This window comes from Triturus cristatus, chromosome 8, assembly GCF_964204655.1.
Source record: "Triturus cristatus chromosome 8, aTriCri1.1, whole genome shotgun sequence".
Lineage (NCBI taxonomy): Eukaryota > Metazoa > Chordata > Amphibia > Caudata > Salamandridae > Triturus > Triturus cristatus.
The window spans coordinates 1,671,415,808-1,671,425,779 of NC_140591.1; the positions used below are offsets into that span (position 1 = coordinate 1,671,415,808).

Below are 9,972 nucleotides of genomic sequence, written 5' to 3' on the forward strand. Positions count from 1 at the left end.
TCCAGAACTAGATGCGAGTGTAGTGTAGGGAAGCACCCTCTATAAAGGCTGCCAACAGGTATAAATGTCGGACGTCTTGAGGCACTCATCAGTGTGCTCCAGGACCTCTGGACTACTGAAAACTACTCCCTTGTTTCCCAGAAGATTGTCTTAATGGTACCAAAGGACTGCCCTGCTGCTCAAGGCCTGCTACTGTCCCCAGAGGACTGTTATGCTGCTTGAAACCTATCCTTCTCTCTGTGGAGAAAGACTGGACCTGCTCCCTTCATACCATGCTAACCTGAGTTACCCCAAGGACAATTGGTTGAACTATTGTTCTAAGCTACAGGGACACAACAAGAGGCCTCCCTGCACTGCCCTGCTGACCTGCTACAACTGAACTTGCATATACCTGCAATTGGACATGCTTGAGCCCTTTTCACCTCTGCTGGAGGGACGTCCTGATAACCAGGAATTGGCTTCACAGGTCATGGACCATTTGCCTGACATCAGATGAGCTCCTCCTGGATAGAAACAGTGAAATCCTGAAATGTTAAGCTCTTCACGACTGTCAACGGGCCACTTCTTTCTGAGAATCTGCCCCCTGTGATGCCAGCCAACACAAGATCTGCACTTCACACTACAGTAATGACAGCCCTCTGTGACAGCAAATGTGATGCTCCATCAACCACCATCTGTGACACTCTACCTGATCTTCATACTACAGCAATGACCGTCAGCGATGCCAGACCAGCTCTTTGTGCTAAATCATATGTGACCATCCTCAATGCACTCTTTGAGGCCTCCCCCACATGCTTTGGACTTTGAGAATGAAACATTTTCAGCAGTACTCACATGGTCCCTGTATCTGGTCGGAAGTCCATAGCAGTTATCTCAAACTAAAGTAACGGTCCCTCGATTGGAGCAGATGACCACCAGTTGTGCCTTTTGCTTTTAGAAGCTCTACTTACCCAAAACATTGAAATTCAATGTCTCCTGTTCTACTGATTAGATTTGACCGTGTTTGGTGTCATTTTATTTAGTACAATTTTTTTCAAATTCACTAAATTTGTTTGGGATTTATCTTGTGTTTTCAATGTATTACTGTATGTGTGCTGCATTAAAACTTACACAGTGCCTAAAAGACAATGAAAATGGGTTCAGAATACAAAATAGGTGAAGGCAAAAAGTTTGAGCATTACCCTGCAGAAAGGACCAAGTCCAACAGGTGGTCTCAGCACTCGGTGTGTGACCGTGTGTGCCTAGATGAAAGCTGGAACCAGCGATAATAACAGTGAGAAGGAGGGGGGTTCTTTATACGGATAGACTACTGAGAAGGTAACTTCCTTTGTACATTGGTTTCTTGCCCCAGTGCTATGTGTAAATTAGCAAGAGCTCTAATGTAGGGGAGTTAGAGGATCTAATGGTAGTGTTCTTGTATCTTCCAAGCCTCACATCACTGAATCAAGTGCAAAGATTCTCTGGCGAGGGTTCATGTGCCACCAGGCTTAGCCTTTGAATTTCTTGGATCAGGCGGTCAGAATCCTAAAATGAATAAAATCCCCTTCAGAGGAGAAGAAAGAGGCTGTTCATGAAGTCAATCTAGTATGGTGGTACACCCTCCTCCGTCAACGGGGGGCTCCTTTCTCCACCCCAGTTCAGCTCTGGGCTAAGGAATACATCCTATCATTGTGGTATGGTCGAGAAGATCAGGTCCCAGAGGCTGCACATATCACACCAAGGCGCTGCTGTTTATGATGCAGGTATTCTCCTTCATGGGCTTTACAGTGCCAAAGGCTCTGGGATCAGGAGAGGAGAAGGGCCTACCTCTGGTGCAGGGCCAATACTGGGCTCCTGGTTTCCTGGGTTGATAATGTTATTGGAATGGACAGTGTTACAATCAAGGCTGCGTCTACTGCATTTAATAGCCCCTCAGGCAAATGGATGATCCTCTCTGATAAACATTTCTATCTGTCTAAAGTCAGGTACAAGGGCAGCGATCACTAAGAAACTAACCTCCATGGTTTTAAACCTTAGATCAGAAAACCTCAACTCAGACTTTATAATCTTGGGAGACTTCAACATGTGGCTAATGACTGATCTTCCCGTAAATGAGATAATTCAGCTACAAGAAGGTGACTGGGATATACCACCCCTGGATTGCCCCTGGTGGGGCAAAGAGGGTCCTCCTAGGAAATCTGGAACATCTTGGTCTAAGACCCCTTAATGGCCGTTCTCACCCCGATAAGCCACCTGGCCTTACATACTTGATCAAGACCGCAGCTTACTTGATCGACTACACATTTGTCAACCTTCCTTTGCTGAATCAAATCTCCTTATTTGGTTTCCGTGAAAACATGGATAGCGACCATTGCCCTCAAGAGCTCATCATTAACATGCGGTTGAACCAATACAAGGTGGCAGTTAACCTAGGCTTTGAAAGCCACACAGTTAATCTAAAGCATATCAAGTGCTCCATCAACAAACTCCCGACCATGGTCGCAGAAGCTAAACTGCTCCTAGCCAGCATCCACAAACAGAGGGAGATTCAATCCTCAGCTGGTCAATGTTCTCGGAAAAACTGGCAGACCAGATTGCAAAACCGGTACTGGGCAAAGCAAAGCTGCCTTTCTCACAAGGGGAGGGCTCAATTAATCTTATAAGGTCTGCCAAAAAAAGTATCAACCGGCTGTGGAGGAATCTCAAAAGTTCACCAATGAACCCAACAATAATATTCAAACTTAGAGAGACTCGAAGACAGCTTAAGATGGCATAACATGAACACCAAAGGAAAATCTGGAACGCCTTCTGGGCTGAATTACTGCATGATATCAGGACAAACAATTCTGTAAAGTTTTGGTGCACCATTAATAGACTAGGGGGGTTCCCTCCCTAAGGTGGCTTCTTTCAACATCCCGGAGCCAGTGTGGTACCACTTTCTACATGATCATCACCAGACCAACTCCTCATGCAGGAGGAAGGCCATGTGGACAGTGGTATCCGGGAATCTCTAATCAAGAACCACGAACAAGCAGCTGCTGGGTACCACATCTCAGAGGCCCTAAACTAAAAACAAATCGCTAAGGGACGCAGGGAAGGGGTTCCGGGTGCAGGCGGAATACTATCAGCTCTGTATAAGGACGACCCAACATTCTGTGCTATCCAACTAGCCCTGCTTAATTTATCAATATTGGAAAAGAACTGCATCCTCCCTTCATGGCGTGGTTCGATACGTGGTCCAATTTTCAAAGGGGGTGATAAAAAATCTACTGGGAACTATCGTATGATAGCCCTGATCAATAACGAGGCAAAGTACTTCGTTGGTGCGTTGCTGGACTCTCTAAAATCATGGGCTGAGGCAAATAAAATCATCCCCCAAATCAAACTGGATTCACTGGGCATGCTGGGACAACAGTGAACCTAACAGCACTCTCCTTTTTGATCGAACAGGCGGAATCTACCAGCTGCCCCTTATATATGGTGTTTATAAATTACAAGTCTGTATTTAACAAGGTCGATAGAGGGAAGCACTGGCAGAAAATTGCCCTCCTTCACATCCCTGACATCCTGCTCAGAGCTCTGCAGCTTCTGCACCACAATACCTGGGTCAGAATTAAGATCGGGGATGGACCGTGCCTGTCCTGACCTATAACCAACACACAAGACCTCAAGGAAGTTCGCTGTTTTGCTCCCACTCTATTCAACTTATTTCTATATGATCTATCTCTGGTCCTCAACTCAGTAAACTTGCATCCACTCAAACTGGGTGGCCTCTGACTCTCAAATTTACTCTATGCAGATGACCTGGTCCTTATCAGCAAAACAAACATTGGTCTGCAACACCTGGATGCAACTGACACATTTTCTGAAAGGAATGGCCAGCAAATAAACAAAAAAAAGCCAAGATTTAAGCAGTCTGAGTTAACAGAACTCAAAAGCCAACATGGTCCCCTGACCAGGAGAAATTAGAAGCAACCAACTGCCACAAGTACATGGGAGTCCTTTTTAATGAGAACGGCAGGTATGCGAGCCAGATGATGGAAATACAAAGGAAAGGCACTGCACTTTCGTTTGCTCTCAGATCCGCTCAGATAAAACTAAAAGGCCACACCTTTACACTGATCTTTCAGGTCGCTCAGGCGAAGGTTCTCCCAACTCTAACATATGGGTGCGAGGCTCTGAAACGGCGGGAGAGCAAGACCCTTGACAAAATGCTCACAAAGAGCTACAGATCAGTTTTCCAGCTCCCCTGCTACACATCACCAGTGCAAATAAGACTGTAATTTGTAATTTGCAGACAGGTGCTGGCCTGCAAGGCTGCCTTTTCTATAAGCTGCCACAAGCTTAGGGCCTCCAAAGAATGTCCCTGGCTCACCACTTATGGATGGACGTGGCCACAACCCATAGGTCGCAGGGTAAGCACTATCTGACCCAAGTCCGCAGCACACCTGGCATGGGTCCCACCTGCGACTTACACACCAGCCATCGGGAATTCAAAAGGCTGGCAAACGAGAGTAGGGCGGCTGCTACTTTGTAGTACACATCGCCTACTGCTTAATATCAGCCACATAGTGTGGTTTGATTAGGTCAATTGTGACTAATCTTTTATCCTTTTTTCTGGCAAGAGGCGGTAGAAGTACAGTTCTTGCTCCTTCGACTGCTAGGTCCTGTACAGGCTTTCTATAGGATGGGCCAAATTCTTTTTTGTACGCTATTTTCTCTCTGACCAGATCCCTGACTTTTGGGATCCAGACAGGTCTTGCTGTGACTGATTTGACTTCCCCAGTGGGGGTCTGCTTTAGGTGGACATTGCTTTGTTGCGTCCTGGATTCATTTAGATCCTGTAAAATAGCTAAATGATCATGGATGCCAAAAGGCTTTTCATCCGCCACTGCGCCTTCACAATCAAGATCAGGTACCCACATTCTTGTCCCAAATAGGACCTCCTATAGAGTGACCCCCTTAGAGAACTTCTTGGCATATTGTTAAGAGCCCACTGGACTCCATAAAGATATGTTACCCAACTCTCTCCCGTGCCTAATACTCTAGCTGTCAAAGATTACTTGAAGTCTTGGTTTTTTCTCTCCACTACCGAATTTCCCACGGGATGGTACAGAGATGCAATGCTTCACCCAAACTTCCTGTGGCTTCCTTGTAAGCCCTAGAGTTAAATGCGGGCCCTGGTCAGAAATAATATGCAATTGTGTATTTCCCTATGAAGAGTCGCAAATCTTTTTTACCAGTTCGAGCGTCAGCCGAGTGCTGGGGCCACACCCATCGGAATCCAGAGCAGGAATCCACTGCTACCATGATATACTTTTTAGCCCCATCTCTTCTTAAGAGGCCGCAGTGGTCTAGGTAAACATATGCTAGTGGTCTGTCAGCTGCAGATGTTTCATTTCAAGAAATAGTCTTTAGTCTGCTTTGTTAACCCAGACCACCAACAAAGAAACAGTCGCCGAAATTCCAGCATGTGCAGAACCTATCCCATCGTGTGCTTCTAGAATTAAACCTAACCTACGATCCATATTTGGAATAACTCTAACCCCCACTCCAGGAATCTGAGCAAATGGGATGTTATTTGCATCTAATTTGTAGGAGTACTTGAGTGGAAACTTTTTAGGTACTGCTCCGCTGTTCATGCGACAAGCATTTATAGATACCATAATCTCACCATCTATTCTCGTATTAGAATGAGTGATTGCTGCTACGGAAGCCGTGTGTACAGCCTCCTTTGCAGCTTCATCAGCCAAAGAATTTCCTTCAACGTGAACGCTATCATGCTGATGACTCAGTGTGAATATCACGTGAGCCCTTGGTAGTTCCGATTTAAACTTCATACCAGTTCCCATCGCATTTCATGCTTAATTGTGCCACCTTTTGCATCTTTGAACCTGTTTAGTACCAAGTATTGCCAGTATTCAGTATATAACTGTACACAGTAAAAGGAATCGCACACAATCAGTGTGGGGAATTCTTAATCCGTATTTACAAGTGGCAGTATCAGCGCTTTTAACTCTGCCAACTGTGCCGTGCAGTCTCCTTGAAATTGCATTTTCGTGCAACTCGGATGGAACTGTCCATCCTGCATGCAACCTTTAAAGATAGCACATGCTGCGCTGTATTGTTGCTTACTCCCTATGGCTGGTTGAGCAGATCCGTCAGTGTAAATTATGTATTCCTACTGTTCTAGAGGCCTTATTGGATTTGGGAAAGGATATTCTTGTTTGTATTGCAGGAATGCTTGTGTCTTTAAATTTGGGTCGACCTGTATTTTATATCTGTTGCAGTGAGAGAATTAGCCCATTGTATCCATCTCGGATGTAAGGCTTTAGCATTAGGGGCGCTTGCCTTTGTCGCAGCCTCTAAGGCTGGGACCGGAGTCACTACTATTATTCATTTCCCCTGAGCTAGTGCTCTTTCTCTCACTACAGCAGTCTGTACTGCTGTTAGAATCATTTCTGTAGATGCAAAGCGCATCTCAGCATTTGTGTACAAATGTGACTTGTATGCAATTGATACCTTAAGATAGGTATACCCAGATTGACCCGCAACTATAAGGATCACCAGGTTGCGTACGTTTACGCGTGTCTGTGAGAGTTTTAAAGCTATCATGTCAGCTTGTAAGAAACATAGTGTATCTGTATGTTCCTGTGTCCAGTTTCTTGCTGAGAAATCAGGTTTTATTAAGTTGTAGAACGGTTTTACTCTTTCTTCTTAATCCAAGATGTATGTTTTACCAAAATTCAGGAATCCCAGTATTGATTGTAGAGTTTTTTAATGATTTTGGAGGTTAGAACAACACGCATTTTTAAAGAGAATTATGGCTGCTAGGCTTTTTCCTTTACTTGAAAACTCATATTCCAAAAACAGGTCACTGAGGTGGGCAATTTTAATTTTTTAAAGTTGAATTTGTAGCCCTCAGATGAAAATCCCAAAATTATGGTATTCACTCTGTTCAAGTGTTCTTCCAGGTCATCGTCCGTCAGACAAATATCATCCACATAGGGCAATGTCTTTTCATCTAATTTCTGAAGTAACTCAGTTACTCTGGCTGAAAACAACCCTGGGCTATTTTATACCCTTGGGGGAGTCTCAGAAATTGCTGTGTGACCCTAGCGCTGAGAATGCTGTAAATAAAAATACCTGCTTTCATGCGCTATATTTTGTCAAAAGAATCCATTTGAGATATCACTGTGTGCATTTTGAATTGCAAATGTCTTAGTTCAATGTTTAAATGTCGGTAATCCAAAAGTAGACAATATGTATTGTCGGGTTTCATGACTGGAAACAAAGGATTATTCTTTTGAGATGTGCAAGTTTCAATCACCCCTTGGTAGTTAAGTTGATCTAAGATCCCCCTTGACCTGTTTTTTTGCTTCTTGCTTTATTGGATACTGCCTCTGTGCAGTTGGGGCATTTTTTAAAGGAATTATGTGCTGGGTTGAATAATCATCCCATCCAAAATTGTTTTTGTATAATGCTGGAGCTTGGGCTACCGACCACTCCTTCGCATAAGCATGTTGCAAGTGCCTGGAAATGTGATCTGAGAAGGCTGGTAGAATTACCGTTTCCCCTTTAGGGCAATCCATTACGAATGCTGGCGGCCAATCTTGTTCAGCTAACAAAATGTCAGAGCCAAACGTAAGGTTCTCTCAAAAGAGACCTCTCACTTTCCTACTTTTTTCCCCCTTCATTTGGAGAGTTATTTCACATACTTTATGTGGGACACTTACTCAAGTATCAGGTCTTCCCACCGTGATATCATCATTCAAGTCCACTGTCACCAGAAATTCCATCAGGTTCTGGTGAGCTATTGCTACTTCTGCCGCACTGTCTTGCATCATCAGATCTCATTCCCCGTTCAGAAGTCGAGTCCTCAGAATTCTGGGCATGTCTGATCTTTAGACTTTCAACTTTCTTCTTTTTGAACTGTGGTTTCTGCTTTGGCTTTCCTTTTTTTTTAGAAGTGTAATCTTGAGCGTGCGGTTTCTCTCTGGACTTTGTACGCTCGTCTTGTCTTTCTGACCGTCCTCTCCTCATAGAGGGCCTTATGTAGGTAGCCCAACATTTACCACTTCATAAATACCGAATATTACCGATTCGGTATTTATGAAGTGGTAAATGCTATGTAGGTAATCAGTCGGTAAAAATTACCGATTCGGAATTGGTCGGTAATTAAGAATCGGTATTTACCGATTCAGTAATGGTAACTGGCTTCCCATTGATTCCTATGGGCCAGGAGGCCCATAGGAATCAATGGGAAGCCAGTTACCATTACCGAATCGGTAAATACCGATTCGGTAATGGGGGGAGCACAATCAAGGGTGGCAGGGTGTCACAGTGACACCCTGTTGCACCCCTGATTCCTGCATGTGTGCACATGTGGCACACATACATGCCCTAAGGGCATGTATGTCTGCCACATTGCACACTTCTAAGGGCCAAAAAATGCTTTTTCTAAGACATTCGTCATTTACCACCAACTTTTAGTTGGTGGTAAATAACAAATCCACACAACACCCACATACTCCCCCTACATCTCATTTCAGGGTTCGGTATTTACCGAATCGGTAAAATTACCGATTCGGTAATTTTACCGATTCGGTAAATTACCGAATCCTGAAATGTCCCCCCTACATACCAAAAGCCTGAATACCGGTCGGTAACGGAATTTTTACCGAAAATCGGCCGTTACCGACCGGTATTAGGCTACCTACATATGGCCCAGAGTGTTTTGATGAACCCTGAAAGGAATGAGAGGAACGTGTATCAGTATCCTGATACCTGTCAGGTTTCCTAATATTATCCCTATTCCTAAGGTTGTACCTCTTTTCAGAGGGCTCCTGTGGAGGAGATCTACCTCCAGGTTGAGATCTGCTTCCTTTAAATGTTTTCTGTTTTTCATTGTCCCACTTCTTTTTAGAAGAAGCAGGTGCCTGCTTGGTAGTGTCCTTTTCAGGACTGCCGTTCAGTTTGTGGTTTTAAAGCTTTCCCTCCCAAACTATCGCTGCCTAGTTCTGCATATGCAGTTTCAATTATTTTGAGTAGTTTGTGTTCCTGTTCTAAAGAACTGAACTCCCTTAGGCGTTGGCGGATTGCCACTGAAGCTGCTTCCCTTTTAATATTAATAGTATTATTGCTGATACCTTGGCATAGTTACCTAGTAACTTCATCCCTAAGTTCAGAGCAAGTTCTGCTCCGTACTCGTTCTGTATTTGTCTTAATACTTCAGGTATTACTGCTAATGAAGGAATACCATGAGATATGGTATAAATGGCAGCAAAAACTGTACTCCAAGTGGTACAATCTTCTACTTGTGTTGCTGTCCCCATGGGCAAGCAGATTGTTAGCATTCTGTGTTTTCTATACGGGGTAGTATTCTGGAATACTGCCTTGAGCTGTGTGATTTTCTGAGCAACTCAGAATGGCATTTGTTGACGTTTAGAGGGCTTTTTACCCATCACTGTGTGTAATGTTTGTGGTGTGATTTTAGTTGCTGTACCCTGAGATTGAGTTCCATTGATTGCAACTATTGCTGGTCGGACTGTAAATGTCCTCATGACAAATTGCGTCAAGTTTCTGTATATTTTTATTAAATCTTTGTGTTGTATGAGGAAGTCTCCTGGTGGCATTGTTTCAATGTCAGGATGTGGTGTGTAGGCCGCTAACATCGGCCATGTTGCCCCTTCACCTTTAGTGGGCCTAATCTTACTCTTCCTCTTATATGGGGTAGGGTGCCTTTAAACCAGTATAAGTGTTCTTGGTACGTGAGCTAAACCTCTATGTCCTTGAATGGACAATATTCCACTGGTGCATCTCCTTCTGTGTAAGAGTGAAATGTCTTTGTTCTTGCATTTGCTGCTGGGAATGTAACCCACAAATAAAATAACTCTGTTTTGTTTGATTCCTGTGCCTCAATCAAGAAAACTGCTGAGCAACCACTAGCTGATAAACCATTTTCTAACAGTTTCATGGTGACTGTATGTCTGA

At 44.0% G+C, this 9,972-nt stretch overlaps 1 protein-coding gene across 1 annotated transcript in view; it reads left to right on the forward strand.

Moving 5' to 3' along the window:
* Nucleotides 1-807, forward strand: part of LOC146808555 (extracellular calcium-sensing receptor-like) — a 75,068-nt gene extending 74,261 nt beyond the window's left edge. Inside the window, exon 6 of the mRNA XM_085624003.1 lies at nt 707-807. Coding sequence (XP_085480129.1) covers nt 707-807 — 101 coding nt within the window. The remainder of the gene's footprint in view (nt 1-706) is intronic.
* Nucleotides 808-9,972: the final 9,165 nt, after the last annotated feature.